Here is a 17,219-nt window from a genome sequence, read left to right on the forward strand (position 1 = left end):
AGATCTATCACGAAGGACTCATCAGAAATTCTTTTTTCCTTCCACAAGGTTACAGTCGCTAGCCTCTTCTCGTTTGTATTCTAGGCGACTTTCTACTTTACGACCTGCATTTCGTGTCCTCCGATGATTCGTGTCTTTACCATTATCACGTAGATACGATTATTATTTCCTTCAAACAATAACTTGATACCGGAAGAACGAACCGAAGCGACGATGAAGCGAGGCTCAAGCGAGTTTGTATCTTTCGCTATGTTTGTTTGCGTTCGAAGCGACGACAACGTGATTTTCAGGAGATCTGTAACGTTGTTGTTGATCGATGTAACGTAGACCGATCGATATCTCTATCTATATAGATCGCAAGCACGCAACGTAATTTTCGTGTTTGAATTCCTTGAGAAAGAACGAGGAGACGTAGATTTCGGTGCAACGAATTAATGGAATCGGAATGTTGGAACGCTTTAGGTTTACCGTCATTAATCGCAGGTCATTCTCGTAAGTGGAAACTAGGAATTTCATTTGTTGTAAGACCAGAGAAACGAAATACCGTTGTTAATTTCCGGTGCTTTGTTCTCCGCAGCCGTGTCGGTTCGTTTCATTTCCGTTCGCAAGCTACACCGCGCCAATGGTCCGAATTGATGACCGAGAAAAAAGAAAAAAAAAAAGGAAAGAAATTAAAGATATCGAGAAATGGCAGGGCATGGAAACGACGCGACGACCGATAGTAGCCCGGCTAGCGTCATTTCACGTTACGTGAATGGCGTGACCGTCATCGAGAAAGCGATAGACTTTGCGATTTTTCGCGAACGTGATTTGATCAGAATTCGATATGCACGTGCTCCTGACGTTGCATCGTCCTCGTTGCCACGGTCTTCCCTCTAAGTTTCATAAATTTATGGAATCCCTTCCATTCGTGGCGCGATTTTCTCCTCCTATCCCCACCGGGAAGTCCGCCTTCTCTGGGAAGGGGAATCTATTTAAAGTGAACTTTGACGAATAGCCGGCCATAACGTTACATCCCGTGGTAACTCTCAGTCGAGAGCCGGACTTGGGCCTGATTGAAACGAGCGAGGACGACCGAGACATATTTGCCCAGAGATTCTTCTTCGAGAACGCAACACTTTCACCGAGATGCTTAGGGGAATCATTCTCGTTTTCGTAGCTCTGCTCGTAGTTGCCAGTGCGACCGAAGTCAATCAATGCGGCACTGGTAAGTACAAAAGAATCGACTCACCATTGATCTAGTTACACGCTGTTTGGTAGAATGGGGCACTATCAGTGTCAACGCGCGATGGTTAACTTCATCGATTTACACGAACAAAATTAAGATGTTAATTAGGAGTTGGATGTTGAACGTCGATAATATTTCAATATTTGTGTATTCCTCTTAGTATGTGTTTCTAGCTTTCGTTCAACTTGTAAATATTCACCGCGTCTCATAACTATGAAGCTTGATCTCAAATTTTTGGAATTCTCGTACGTTGTAATTAGCACCGTTGACCGAGGATTTTCATGCAGATTTATATTTTTAACAATTGCACTAATGAAGTGGAACTTAAATAGGGACTTGGTTTACCTATTAAAAATTATAACGAGTATTCTATTTCGGATATTTTATATATTTTTGTATAGTACGCGCATTCCGTGCACGTTTCCACCTCTAAATCTTCCGTAAATGCATAAAAATTCATCCGCGGTCTAATTATCATAAAAAAGAGCGTATGAGAAATTGCTAATGAGTGTTTGTGGTATTTTATATCTTGTGCTTCTGTGAGAATTGAAGATGTTACGACAGTTTCATACTGATGACATACGGTGCATAGAGAAAGTAAAATAATGCCAAAAAGTTCATGGAAATGTCGTTTAATAAATTTGTTCGTTTAAATCGTATAATTTAACCATTGTGCAACGTACAGAAATTTCTCAGGAAATTTTTGTGTGTAATTTGATTTTTATCGTACAGAAACTACGTGGCAACTAGTTTTTTCAATGTATGCTTATTATGTCATGCGATTTGTTCCAAGGTAACATGAAAAAGACCATCGTTCGTCCAAATTCTATGTATAGCCATTCACTGTCGCCAGCGCATCTCCTACTTTTGTATATATTTACGCAACATATTTATCTGTGATAGCCGTATGTGATCGGAAATTATCGGTTCGTACAAACCACGGATAATGTTCTTGTTGTCAAGACAACGATGAAAATTTATTTTGTTCGATAGCGATGTTACACGCGTTACATATCTTGTTTCGATAATGATTTCATTCGTTCGAATCACTACAGAGAAGAGAGAGCGTAAAATTGTTGTATCGTTGTAGATTCGTAACGTTCGACGTTTATTGTATAAAACACGATACACTTAACCGCGTATAACTAAACGATCGATCGTTTCGAGCCAGAGGAACTCGGCCATGATCGACGAGTCGTGAAAACTAGATCGGATCGTTGTATCTTTCCTAATGCAGACATCGTGTACGGAGGTTACAAAACATCGAAAATATTTGTTCGTGAACACGTGCTAAGAGATTCCGTCGATTCTAAGAAAAGGAAACATCAACGGCGTGAAATTATGCAATACGATTCCGGTTTGCGACTTGCGACATACGTATCAGAAATGGAGTGATTTTTCTAACCGATGAACATGTTCGTAGGAGAAAAGTTCGAGGATTCCAATCAGGTTAAGATAACCGGTTGCGACGTGCCACCGTGCAAACTGAAGCGCAGGACGAAGGCAGCGGTCGAACAAAAGTTTGTACCCAGCGAGGATGTCGAGAATGTAGTAAACTCAGTGAGCGCCGCCGTTGTCGGAGTACCGTTGCCGTTCATCGGCGTGGATGGGACGAGTGCATGCGACAACATTTTCAAAGTAGATGGAACTCCAGCGGGATGCTCGCTGAAGAAAGGCGTTGAATATATCTACAAGCGAGAGTTTCCTGTTTTGCAAATTTATCCAACGGTAAGCACTGACGTAAATATCGTCTAAAAATTCATACGCTGCTCGTTAATCGAGCAGATTAAGCATTATCATAACCAGTAGGCCGATCTAGTAACTGTCGATATCGTGATCGAGCCAAGTCAGAGACGATTTCGTAACCTGCATAAAAATAGTAAACTTTATTTTCTTGTTTCACAAATACGACTACGTATTGAAAGGCATACGATGTTTCGCAGATTTCTATGGTTATACACTACGCGTTAATGGATGGAAATCGCACGGTCGCGTGCTTCGAAGTTCCAGCGAAGATCACCAATTACTGAAGAGAGCTAGTCGTTTCTTCTGTGAGGTCGTGTCGAAGTTGCAGAGGTCACGGAGATGCGCCTTTGTATCGAAAATCCATGTACAATAAGATAGACAAGGTGGAAGACACAGAGAGAGAGAGAGAGAGAGAGAGAGAGAAAGAGAGAGTGTGTGTGTGCGTGTTTGCACGAGAAAACGATCTCCATGGATAGAACGATTCTCATGTAGTTATGTTTATGGACGAGCTTCATCAGTATATGCTGTTTGCGAGTAATTGTAATTATTAATAAAAACATTTATATAGCTTCGCCGCGACATTCCTGCGCATCATTCTCAATGGACTATTTTTTTTATCGCAATCGTCGTGATTCTCTTTTGAAACGTTTTGAGATTGGTCGATTTATGAATTAACTTTTATCGCCTAGGGTTAATGACCTTGATAGGCGGCGAGCGGATAACGAGTAAATAGGAAAGCCAACATCGTCGGGTCACGATGAAGTTGGACTCGTGGAAAGCGTCGATAACGTAGGGAACTGGAGGTTTCGAGTTGGCAGCTACTGCCGCGCACGGGTAACTAGGAAAATTGTTCGGAAGCCCGTGGACCTCTCCGATGATACGGACGGCGAAAGTTGGAGTTGCATCGTGGAACCGCGGTGAAACCACCGATACCGCCGTGAAAATTAATAAAAAGTGCAGAAAGATGATAACTCTCGTAAACACTTTTGCCGGGGATAACAATCTATTCGATAAAGAAGGGGAAAATGCATTTCAACGATTCGACAAATCGTCAATGCCCATTGCAACAGATTGTTTTCGCAATAAATCATTTTACGCAGATTATATCCCGGTAAAACATCGAAACATTGCTTTCGCTATACACGTTCTCGGATATTTGATTCGACTGCAAATTTGACGAAAAATCGAAGGGGCCGCGATAACGAGTTGCCGGCACGCGGTATTTACAGTGGCTTTCATAAATTGCGATCACTGCGAACGATCTGTTTTCCCCACTTGGTTATTTTCCTCGCGCCGTATCTCATCGCGAATTACAAAAGTAAATTACTACTGTCGGCTGATCGATAACATCTCTTCATTAATAATTCAATTACAAACTGTTCTAGCGATTAGACGTAGTCGTCGTTTATTCTGCCGCGACATTTACCTGTTTTTATCGTCGAATACGATTTAGTTCGAAGCTGGTTCGAGGCAACGAATCGACGATTAATCGGCGTGGCTCACCCTACTTTCGAGAAGGTGGTCATTTTCGAAAACTGATGCAAAGTTTCCTGAGTGGGTAGCTTTTCTAAAGATCGAGTAAACGGTATTGCGTGAAAGAAGGCGGCGCTCCAATCTTCAGTCCGGATCTCACGGAACCAAAACGTTTTTACCCATTCGCGTTGCGAGACCTGCGAGGCTAATGGTCGCGTTAATAGCGGACTTTTGTGTGTAACGTCCCTCGATCGAGCCTCGAAGAGTCGCGATTCTCGCGCGAGGCTGTTGTTCGTGCCAGCCACTATGTCACGTAATCCCATGCTGCGTTCCGATCGAGCGTGATTTTTCTACAACTGTCACGGAAATGTGTGTTAGGCGGCGATAGCGAGCCCCGTGTCCAATTAATTTACCCCTTCCTTGCTTGACCGTTGTCCATCGGTAGAAATCGAACGTAATTTCGAAGGAGAGAATAGCGGCGCCGGAACACGCGCTCGCCTTTTTAGGACGTTGCGAAAATTAAAGGTAGATGTTATTTCGAGTCTGTGCGCTCTTATTTGGCCGGATTTTATCGTGAAATTTTCAGTGCGTTTAAATTACGTTGGAACGTAATATACGCGACATGGCCTGTGCGCGGGTTCATATGAAATTCATCGCATCCGCTACATCGTTTGGAGAATAAAAGTGAAACGTGAAATATTTATGTCTCGTTCGAGCGACAGCTTCCGTATCGATAATACGCACTGCAAAGTACCGATGAGCGTGCAATGTTGCGTATTCGTAACTTTGACGAGGAAACTAAGCCAATCGGAAATTAAGAACCGAGAGATTGCGAGATAACGAGAACAGGCGGAAAGATCGAATTTGTCTGTTAATCTTTCGTCAATGGTCTTTCCGTCGAATAAGCTGCACGTGATCGGTAACGGATAAAGTCATTATCGTGAAAAGATGGTGGCGGTACTCGCATAACCGGGCAACTCTTTCGCGTTTCTACACGTTCACAGATACGATCGTGGAGTACGATACACGTACGCGCAGCCTCGAGTAAGCCATTCCCTCGTCGAAAAGATAGCTTTCAGAAAGCGCGAGTGGCATTCCTGCCTTTCAGAAGCTTTTAAGATGACCATGATCCGTGACACCAGTCCGAGAGCATCTGCTTCCTCATCCGCCTCCTTCGCCCCGAGGTCTCTCACCCTATTTCGATCTCTTCCGCCCCGCTGACCCTGTCCCTTGCCTCTCTCCCTTTTGCCCACCCAGTTTGCTTCCAACTCTCCTAAACCACTGTAAACCACCTTCGACACCGAACAAAAAGCGAACACTCGTCCACGGATGACCGAGTACGCGTAAGTATCTTAAACGCGACTGTCGTAAGCTTCGTCGTTCAACTTGAACTAAACCAGTTTGACCATCGTCGCCTCGATTTTTTCTCTTTTCGCTCACCGTTCTTCTCTTCTTCTTTCTCTTAGACAGTACGTTTCCCAAATTTTTGCGCGCCTTTCACGTAACCTTTGAATTTGCCATTTCGAGTCCTTCGCGAACACCGAAGCAGTATCGCAGTGTCCCACGAGAAACGACCTCGGAATATTTGTGCAAGAGAAATTGATCGTTGATTATCGAATCGTGGAAACATTCGAAAGAAAAATACCGAACCGTATAGATAGCTATGGCATTCGTCTATACATATTATAAAGTAGCTATGGTTATTGTCTTCGAGAATGTGAACAAGTACACGAACGGAAATTGTTTTTAGCTGTTTTTCGTTGTTCGTGCGTGCAGTTCACAAATGTTGTCTATCGAGTCTCGTACAGATTCGATCATAGCCAGAGAAATATCATGCGAAGAGCTTTGCTGCGATGGCTATCGTCGATTAAACGAGGTATCCACGTGATTAGCTTAGACTCGTATTCGCGATCGAGAAGGAGAAGATTGCGTTACAGTCTTGGAATCGGTGACCGATCAAATTTAGGATAACTCCGGCCAGGGAGGAGGTCGGTGTTATCGAACAAGGTAGAACGCATGTGCGTGGCATTCCGCATCCGTTCCCCGGATGTTTACTAGCACGAAGTTCGCACTATTCGAACGCATATTCTTTCGGCCGTAGGACAAAACGTCCTTTTCTGGTTTGGAATCGGAGTAACGGGATAGGCACGGTGTACAAGTCGAGCCCCTTTCATCCCTTTCGCCCCACCCGCAGCTTTTCCTCCGACACCTCCACCTCCTCGGGAGGCTTTGCAGGCTGCGCGTCCGTCGCCGCGCCGTTTGCTCGTCTTCTCCGTCAGTGTGCCGTCCGCCGTCGGTCGAGGACCACGTGTTACTGCGTCGTGTGGACGCCTGCGCCGTCGGGCTACCCTTCGCACTATCCTTCGCGCGCCTTCTACACCCCTTTACCCTCCGCGCGGTCCGATCGGCGAAGATCCGTACGAAGTCACCGCACCGTGAGTGCTTAGTTACCGTCTTGTCGGAGCACGCGTTCGTTTCCATCTGTTTGTCGTTGGAGAACTCGGCCAAGAGACTGGACACGGTTGGTTCGCGCACACGTGTCGATTCCCTGCCGATAGCGACAGAGACCTTTCGACGATGAATTATCGCGTGTACTCTCGCGATAATTGCATTCTCGCGTAACTTTCAGACTTGGAACGGATATCTGGGAAATAAAGGTCGGCCGCCTCGACGCTTCCGACGAAGGCCGACGAGATTGCAAAGGAAAAGCGCGCCAAATCGAGAAAAAAGAAATAGGACAGCCTTCTGCTTACTGGATGTGCAAACTTGGCGACGAAGCGATCCAATGATGGTTGTTCTCGCTGAATCTTCGCAGAATCGATTTCAGAGAGTTCGCGGCCATTGACGAGATTGCAGGCCTGTGCGCGGTCCCTGTCGTTGTTTGGACCTGTTCCAGGCAAACCGAAAATCTGTGGCAAACCAACGTGATGGAACGTCTCCGCAGTGCTTCGTTTTTCGTTTGGATCACCGGAAGAACGTGTTAAAATCGGCGGACGATCGACGGATCGATCGAACCTTATCGCGCCTGCTTCGCGGCTCAGCGTTTCTGGAATCTGCTTTTTACATCCTACAACCAACCATCTCGATCTTTACGTCGATCGGCGATATGGCTGGAAAAGATCGTAACCCTTCGTAAAGTCGTCAGTGTCACCAAGAGAGGCTTCTGCCTAAACGAGAACTCACAACGCCAACGACAAAAATTAGATGTCCCATAAAACGTCTCGTGCAAGTGTCTCGTCGATCGTGAAGAACCGTAATCGGTTTCGCAAAGAATCTTCGTAGCAAGTGGAAGTGGTGGCCCGTGGCAGACGTTGGAAACGGATGCAACTGGTTCGAAGAACGTCGCTCCAGACATCGCGACCGAGGCGACGCTTTTTTCCGAACAACGCTGGTCGATTGTGCGGTGAATTTTGCGGCCTCGGTGGATATAGCATGGTCACCGGTGATTGTTGCGGATATCGTGCTCGTCGTTGTAGGTTATTGGCAATAGTGGCGCATAGTTAGGTCGAAAGTGCGGTAGATTTTCTAACGGCACGGAGACTGGCACGTTGATGTGCAACGCTTTAATAACGGGCGTACAGTGGATGAAAGAAAGAAGAGAGAAAAAGAGGAAAGCGCGGTGCTTGCGGTACGTGGCTGTGGAGGCGGTGCCGCGGCAAGTTTAATTAGTGTTTAACCAAAGAGGAAAAACACGAGAGTCGGTGGATAGAGGAGATCGGAGTAGGCCAAACGTTAACGCGTGAAATCGTTGCCACACGCGGTGAAGTTTCCTCGAAGAGAACATCGCGTTTCGACATCTCGGTGGACCACGACGCGTGCATCGTTACACGAAATGGGATTTCGGTGGTGTTGGAAAGATGCGTGACTCGAACCGATTTACGATGATCGTCGGCGAGGACGCGAACGGACACTGGAAATTAAGATGAGAGTGCGAATAGGTCGGGAATAAATCCGGGTACCGCGAGAAAATGACTTAACGCGTTACGTACCGCGAGGGTAGCAACAGATAGAACGAAGCCGTTCTCCGTGGCTTACCTTTGCTTTGGCTCCGAGTGCTGGGATTTGTGACGAAGGTAACAAGGAATAAACAAGGAAAGAACATGTGGAGTGTACTGTTACTCATTGGACTAACGAAGGCTGTTTCCTACGTCGCTGGTATCGCTTCCACCGTCGACGAGAAATCGGGTGAGTCTCCTCCCTTTTACCGTTTTTCGCCGCGTTCGTCGCGTCTCTTTCCATTCCTTCTCTTTCGTTCTTTTTGTCTCTCTTTCCCTCTTCCTGTCTCTCTACGCTAGAAGCGCAGCTCGCACGTAATTCCTGGTTGAAACATTTTCAGAAAGTGTCGGCGGCGGAAAAATTCGTCCGTATAGGTATCGTGACGTGTAACAGGGGAAGCTGTTATTTACAATAGTCCGGCGTATCTGGGACGGACATTCGCTCGAGGCGATGCCCTGTAGTTTTTCCCAGCGCGTACGAAAGTAATAAATCGATGAATCGGAATCGCGTGTTACATACCCTCGAATGCTTCAGCTCCGCCAACGCCAGTCGTTTATCCCGGATTAGAAGTTTCCGGTCACTAGATCCTTCGTCGATCGAAGATCGGAAACGTAGCGAAAAACGTAAAGGCCAGCGACCCGGCCGCCTAACAAATTTACGCGCGATTTCTGCTTTCGTGCGCTTGGATCTCACGGCGGACTAAAATCGCGGAAAGGAGCAGTCGATACGTATTTCTTTGTATCGATGTTCCTCCGACTCTTAAGGATGCCATTGCCGCATGCGTTGACACGCCGAAGAACGGACGTACCTCAATTTGACAGAGTTACAGCTCCATCGCGAACCTATAGCTAGGCGTTAATTTAAGATTGCGCGTGAATTTGATAATCATTCGCGGCAATGACCGACTTCGAACCTCGGTCGGGACGTCGCAATTAGCGGGATTCGAGAGATACGCAAGCTTCGCGGAAACGAATTTACCCGGCGATCCGAAAATAATGGGAAAGGGGATAACGCGTTTCGAGATGCCGAGGCGGGATGAAGTTTCTCGTTATCTGACGATTGAAAACTTAGGTTTGATCGACGCTGAGTGTCGCCACGCGACGTCTTCGGTTCTCGCAATCAGATTCGTGCCACTTGTCCTTTGACGCGCGGTTCGTGTATTGTCTTCGACGCGAAAGTTCTCCGACTTGGAGCATCTCCGTTCAACAGCGCTCGGAATTCGATTAAAGCGGAGCGAATCTCGCGGTTGAATCGGTCGTCCGATCGATCCGATCTCCGAGACGCTGCGATTCATGGAATTCCGATCGTTCGTGACCGCGATCTCTACGAATTCTTTCCGTCTCTAACTGCCGTTCCTCGTTCATAACGTTCGCCTAGAATTCTGTTTCGCGACGACGATGCGAAAGAACCGCGAGTAGCCGAGAAATGTTGGAAAGTGGGTCGCGCGCGTGTCGAAGGAACTTGAACGGAAGAAGGTGACGCGAAGAACGGAAGTTGTCCGGTGTAACGGGTAAAAGCCGCTTGTGCAATTTCGAAAGTTAAAGGGTTCTCAGGAAACACGTTCCTCGATCTTACGAGCGTGTCGTCCGGTCTGTAGTGGTTGGCTTGGTAAGCAAGGTCAGTGCGCAGTAGCGAGGCGGGGCGGCACAACGAGTTTGTCAGTGATCGCGAATTCGCGAAGGCTGGGACGGTTCTCGGTGCGGCCGCGCGGGCTGCTGCGAACGCGCCGACGGATCGACCTCGTTATTAATTATTGATGCTACGGCAATAATTCGACGCGGTAATAATGATCGAAAATATGATAGCGCGGAGATATACGTGGCGACGGGTCTGCCATCGTCCCTTGCGCGATCTACGGTAAATATATTCCTGTAACGCAACAATTATCGATGGTATCGTTTATTATTGCGCGTTCGTCCAATTCTCGCTCGGATAAATACTAAAGCGACAAATTAATATTACCGCTATAGTTATCCGCGGGAATAATGAAGCCCTTTCATTAGTCGGTGGTACGCATCTCGTGCCAAGAGCGACGCGCTCGATTACGCATTACCTCGTAGGTTTCGTTTTTACGCCGGGCTCGCTGTTCGTCGTCGAGGACGTTGATCGTTTTAACCGAGGCGAAATCGCGTGCAGCGAATCGTTTCACGTTTACCGAAGGAAAGCAACGTCGCGCCGTCGGTGTATCCGTGTTGTTCGAAAATGGACGACGTCCCTTTTTCATTCGCACGGCGCGCGGACGGACAACGCTGGGTGGAAATCGAAATGCGAGGTCGTGCGTGGAAACACGCCGGAACTGGCGCGTGGTCGAAAACTCGATACGACCGAGAGAAGAGCGTGCTGGGAGTATCGAGGGTTCGTCGACTTTCTTTCCCGGGAAGGTTTAACGAACCGATCCGCTGCAGTTTCCTCGCCGCGGCCGGCCTTCTTCGTTTCGCTCACCGGTTTTCCCGCCTTGTTCTTTTTCTCGGCTTCTCATCCGTTCGCGCAACCCAACTTTGACTTCCTCGCGGTTACTTCATTCCTTAATTTACCCCTCCCACTGGTCGGTCATGGACGCTTCTCTTGTACCATCCTCTTTCTCCGGAGCCCTTTCTCGCCGACACGGTTTTCCTTTCGCCGCAACGTCGTTCTCCCTCGTTTGCGCCAATAAAATATCCTTTTTGCCTCGCCGTGTCGCGTCGGCGATGGATGTGACGATGCTGAACGAGGGACGAAGCAACCAGGCTACAACGAAGCGTTTACGTCGTTGCGATTGTTTCTTCGCGTCGCCGATACCTTTTGCGTTAATCGGCGTTTTTAGATTCCTCGAAGCACCGACGATTTCTGCGGGAGAAAAATATGCCACACACACGCGTTAAGGATTTCTCTTTCGCCCATTTTCTTCTCTTTTTCTTCTTCCTATGCGCTTGTTTCCGCTGCTCGTTATTTATTTCCCGACATTTGGCACGTCGCTGTTCCGTCGAAACCGCATCGGCGAAACCGATTTCTTTTCTCTCGCGCGTTTCCCCCGTGACCATACTCGCGAAAAGCAGCATGCCGGTTTTGTTGATTGTATTCGAGCGATGAAAAATTTCCCGAGTATCGCGAAGCACTCGTTCGCTTGTAATCCAAAGCGACGCGGCGCACCAACTTGTCCGCCGTGGTCTAAGCTTGCGCGATTTAGCGAATATTACGGACAATAGGAAATGCGAGTCGTAAAACGTCGACTCGTCGGTAAGAATCGCGCCAGTCATGGCGCAAAAATCACTGGGCAGAAACGAAGTACGCCGCTTTTTAAAAGTAACCAGAAACATAAAAACGAAATGTCTATGGTAGTAGATGATCGCGATAAAAATTCCTTTCTCGCACATTTGCTCGGAAATTTTTAATTCATAGACATCCTTCCATCTGCTAATGGATCGTGCTCGATTTTCATTCGATAGTATTGAAAAAAAGAAAAAAGAAAAAAGAGGGGAAATGGAGAGAAACAATATATGTAAATCCTGTAATTTCGAATATTGAAATTGTATCCGATACATAGTCAAATCCTGTCGTTCATTGATCGGTCGTGTTCGCGCAATGACGTTCCACGTAACGAATATAGGCGCGTCGAAAATGGAAGAGCAAATAAATTTATCGCTTTTTTCGCAGGTACTTTGGCGTATTTCGATTTTTCCAACTTATTTATGCAAGCTTTCATCCTTTTTTCTTGAACCGTTTACCAGCCATATTGAGATTTGGCGTCGTTTTGTCGGTGGAATACGTCGAATCCAATATTTCTCAACGTATCTCGACGCGACGCCGGGTGCATTGCCACCCCTCTCCCTCCTTGATTTTCACAGGATGCATCTGGGGGGTTTAAGCGTGATCCTGTCGTGTCGACAGCTACAAACGAGACGTCCTATAACAGTCAGCATCGAGGGAGTTTGGACCAAGGCGCGTAGACAATTCCTTGCTGCGAAATTGCGCGTGAATGTCTCGATTCTATTCTCGTTCCTTTTCAACTCGCGTTGACGTTGACCGTGTCGTGGTTTAATCGATAACAGAGCAATTAATCAAGCAGCTTCTATTTTCCCGAGGAAACTCTTTGGTCTTTATCCTTTCGAGAACGTGAAAGAAACCTCGACTTACGTGTGCATTTTCTCTTGATGTCGTCGCGATATCGGTCACGCACAATGGCCTTTCTGACTTGTTTGCACATGGTTGAACAGAGTTCGCACTAAAACTGTATCAGGTTATTTTCTATCGGCCGATTCTCCTTGTGTCGCGTCTCGGTGAGAAAGAAAAAGAGTTACGGGCAGCGGGTGTACAAGTTACTATTGGGTTAGCAACCAAGTGATTGCAGATTTTGTCATTAGGTGGTAATGACTTAGTTGCCAATTCGATAGTTCGGTTTTGTCCCGATGGATTCTTGCGAAATACGAATTTAGAAGACCTTAAAGACGATACTATTCCAAGTTTTGTCACTTACGAAATAATCGCGATAAAGACGACGCGTAATCGCGCGAATAGTTGCCGCGCAACGATATCGGCGATTCGATGCGATCGTTACGGTATATTACAGGTAATTATCCTGCTTGGAGAATCTCATCGATGGGAATAGTTGGCGTTGCGTCATCGGCGAGCGTTCTGTCTTCGAGTAATTCGCTTTAGATCTCCATTGACCACTGACACTGCTCGATACTCGACTCGTCGTCGGATTACGCTATGTACCAATGGAACAAACAGAACGATAGAAGGATTTACAGGTTGTTAACGGGAGATTAATTTTAAATTTGCTGGACTGTCGATACTCTGGCTTCGAGTAGCTCGATTCATCGTCGATTCACGATGTTTCGATTTTCCTTTCAGAGTATCGCGAATGATTTTCTGGCTACTCGCCGCTCTCATAAAACAAACTGCTCTCATTGTTTTCATGTTCCGTTTTCTTGGTTCGCATTGACCGCGCACAATAATACTTGTATTTACTTGGCTAGTAATAATGGATCGTTACGCGTTCTCAGCGTCGCTCCAATCATCGGAAACCGTTCGATAACGAGGCGAAAAACCGGTGAAAGTATGGTCGACCATCGATTTCTTACCATCTTCCTCGGTATCTTGGCTAGCGCAAATACTGAACTAGCGAAAATGTAGTTTTTGTCGATTATTCGATGGACTTTGCGCATTCCACGGATATCGAACCGGCGCATCCGGCCTTCTCTCCTTCGAGGAACTCTCGCAGGTTTTCCATTGCGGGCCAGTTTAGTAGCTCGCTTTTCCCGCTCTGGCAACAATGCTACCAACGGAGATTCATGGCTCGCGTCGGGAAACGAATATAAAGACAGCGAGAACGGAACAGATGTCGTTTCGCGATCGATTTATCTCGAGCTATCGTTAATATCGTTAAAATGCTCGTTTTTCATCGGACAGACGTGCGGTGCTCTTGTGGGTCGGTGGCAGCATCGTTGGTTGCCGACGGGAGGAAACGATATTACGAATTGCCGTGAAAATACCACGACTGCAAGCTTCGCACGATATTTACGCAGCATTCGCCCGTATCAGTTCGCATCAAACGATAATAAATCCATAACGAAATTATTACATCGCATATGCAAATATTTGCTAGCGCTGTTAACCGTAACAGAAAATTATAAATTCATGAGAATAAAGTAGTGCATTAATTACTCTTATCGGTAGCAACGAACGTACGTCCAACTACTCTGCTCTGAGCATCCGTATATACTAATTTTCTCGAGATTTATCGAATTCCTGTGTATCGGCGATCGGTGATTGCAATACAATTTCAACCGTTGCTGGTTGAATGGACATGTTCCATCGGATGAATGCTACCTAGACGGATCTGCGAATAGACTAAATGCAAGCCTCTCATAACTAAAACCAAATAACATTTATTCACTAAGACCTGCACCGAGCACTAGAACTAACGTCGCATCTATATTAACTGTACCGCCGAGGGTGTCGATCTTACGACGCTTAGATACTCGACTCTTGTATCGTCCTGATTCGGGTATTTATGCCGTATACTGAGGTACGCGTGGCTGTCTATTGGCGCGGTGACATCACCCTTTATCCCGCGCGTATGAGTCTCCACATGCAATCCGCACGTGGAGTCCGTTTGACCGATCCGCGTATACAGCGTGCATCCGCTTATGTTCCTGGAACTCGCGGCATCACTGCCCGATGCAAATCTACGAATAGATCTGCGTATGAATAGAGAAACTTGTCGAGAATATAGGATCAGACGGCGAGCGTTTTTGAAAAGTCAATGGAACCACGGAAGCAAAGACGACACGCGTGAAGAAATTTCGGGTGAAACTGAACGTAGCGTTAAGAAGGTAAAAATGTAAAATGAACTTTCGTAGTTATTCCAAGTGGTATTTCTCAAGCAGCTGAAAAACGCTACTCGCGCCCGCGTCGTCCAGTTTAGTCTCGTTATCGTTAATAGAAAAGAGCGATTAGACTCGCCAAAGCATCGGATGTCGTAAACTTGAAACGCTTATTACCACGTATAGGCACTTTCACGCGACAATCAGATTTACACGAGTCGATGTATTTACAGGTTCGATCCTCCCATGCGTCAGCGACGATAATCTCGACGATATCGTGTATTTTAGGGGAACGCCTCAATACGGAGTGTGAGTGAGTCTGGAAACGGTGACGTATCGCAGTGCTTTTCGTGGTGGTTTTCTCAGAGCGTGTCGCGGAACGGTATGGTGGGTATTTAACAGCGCTCGCAACGTGTGCTATAATGTAAAGGCAAACACTGAGAACGGTTTGTCTTGGATGGTTATCGGGAGAGTTTTAGGAGGTTGGAACGAGAGGAAATTTACTAATTTTTGAATTACGTGGCACGGTCATGTTAGTTTTCACGTGTCACGAAGCCGTCTCTCGCTCTTATTCTTTTTTAACTCGAGTGTTATCGCGCGTGTTCGACGACGATTAACACCTGTTTTTTTCTGCCTACGATAGGGCAATCTTCGCCTCGATATCGATCCGACATGGGCCAGGTTGGTCGTTACCGCTCGAAGCGACTCGGCTCGATCCGACCCGACCCGACTCAACTCAACTCAACTCGACTCGACTCGACTCTACTCGTACGATCTAGCGCGAAACGCACGCCCTAGGATATCTGATTACATCGTGGAATAGTCACGAACCGAAGGCACGAGTCCGAAGACGTAGCACGAATTCCAACGACTTCATATCTCCGTCGTGAATAGCGCGCGCTTCTTATCTGACTTAATAAGTTGATTGCGACGTCTTGCGAGAAGACCAACGATGGTTGAAACGCGCTCGCGGAACGCTCGCGACGATCTTGATTCGAAGTAATCGAGGCGATTTACGCGTGGAACGATTAAGGGGACGTAAATGTTTTCGCTAGATTAGGCTTAGCTTTGCTGCTGGCTGAACGGCGACCAATTTGCAATTACGGAAAGGCCTCTCGTTAGAATAGGCCGATGACCTACGATAATAATGAAAAATGACTAGAGAGTCGCGTAATAGGTAGTCATTGTTCGTAGCGATAACACGACAGATACGGGGTGTAACGTTTGACTCGATATATCCCCGCAGGATTCTTGCGTGCCTGTTCGTTCGTACCGGTTCCACGGGTCATCCATTTACCAAATAGATGACTCCTTAGGGACTGATGCTTTTACCGAAATCCAGATTACGCGCACCACCGTTAACGATTAAACCTTTTCGCTAACTTATTCCTCCGCTTTCTTTATCCTCCCGTCTCGCCATCCTCGCCTCATCCCCTTTTTCTCCGATTTATTCTCGCGTGCGATGCGTCTCCTATTATCTAGTCGATGTTCGTATCATGGTCGATTTCCTTCGCGAATTGTAGACTCGATAGCGAAAGGCCGAGCGAAACGAAATCGGTTAGTTCGTTGCCCGTTTCGGTAGGGGCCCCTTAACCAACTGGAAAAACGCGCTCGAACATCGACACCGAGTGCCGGTTCGACGTTAAAAAGTAGACCGATTCCCCGGAGGAACCGTTTTAAACTTTTAATCGCGCTTCACGACTCTTTAACTATCGGCCATAACTTCGATTTCGTTCGGCATACGGTTCTCATCGCGTCCTTTCGCCAAGAAAGGACTACCCGTTCGAGCTTATTCCGCAAAACTTTGCCTGGCAAAACTCGAAAAGTGTAACATATTGATCGTCCGCGGTATCGAGTAGCCAACCTGTACAGCATATTTATACACAGCGAATTTTATAATTGGCCACCGACCGAATCGTTGCAGTTCCGCGTCCAACTTTCTCCATCCGGCAGTTTCACGAAAACCACCGACGCAGATTGTATCGGGAGCCCGATGGCGGTTGCCAATCGAGAAGGAAATTTCGTTTTTCCATGAAACTCGTGCTCGCTGCAACTTGGTTCCGCCGCGGTGCTATATAGTCGGCTTCTCCGCGCAATCCCGTCTTGCGTGTATTTTTCGCGATACTTTGGGATCCGCGTTCTCCTTTGCCTCGTAACCATCGCGTCGGAGCGGAGCGGAGAAAAAAAGGAGCTGGAATAAAACTGGACTGGGTGGAAACTAAAGGCGCGTAAAAATCGAGGAAAAAGACGACACTGTGGATTTTTAATTTAATTGGATGGCGAGATTTATTCTTTGATTACGCGGCAGCCCGACGTAATTAAACTCCGTCCAAAGTATTACAACGAAAAGAAGCTCTCCACGCTCGTTCTCCCCCGTCCTTATGTTTCTTCGCGAACAATTTTTCTTGTTTCTTTTCGCCAACGACTTCTCTCCGTTTGTCCGCGCCGGTTTTCCCCAGTGGTTTGGA

General features: G+C 46.8%; 2 protein-coding genes across 2 annotated transcripts in view; both read left to right on the plus strand.

Annotated features, from left to right (window-relative positions):
• Nucleotides 1–975: 975 nt before the first annotated feature.
• On the plus strand, nucleotides 976–3,555 carry LOC117230938 (ecdysteroid-regulated 16 kDa protein). Its single transcript, XM_033488879.1, has 3 exons — nucleotides 976–1,207; nucleotides 2,652–2,956; nucleotides 3,172–3,555. Exons 1-3 carry the CDS (start codon nucleotides 1,129–1,131, stop codon nucleotides 3,256–3,258), a joined length of 471 nt encoding a protein of 156 aa, XP_033344770.1. The 5' UTR covers nucleotides 976–1,128; the 3' UTR covers nucleotides 3,259–3,555.
• Nucleotides 3,556–7,102: 3,547 nt separating this feature from the next.
• LOC117231079 (nephrin-like) overlaps nucleotides 7,103–17,219 on the plus strand; it is a 252,587-nt gene continuing 242,470 nt past the window's right edge. Inside the window, exon 1 of the mRNA XM_033489156.1 lies at nucleotides 7,103–8,632. Within this exon, the coding sequence (XP_033345047.1) occupies nucleotides 8,548–8,632 (85 nt within the window). The 5' untranslated portion in view covers nucleotides 7,103–8,547. The remainder of the gene's footprint in view (nucleotides 8,633–17,219) is intronic.

This window comes from Bombus vosnesenskii, unplaced genomic scaffold, assembly GCF_011952255.1.
Source record: "Bombus vosnesenskii isolate JDL3184/JDL3185 unplaced genomic scaffold, Bvos_JDL3184-5_v1.1 scf7180000013270, whole genome shotgun sequence".
NCBI lineage: Eukaryota > Metazoa > Arthropoda > Insecta > Hymenoptera > Apidae > Bombus > Bombus vosnesenskii.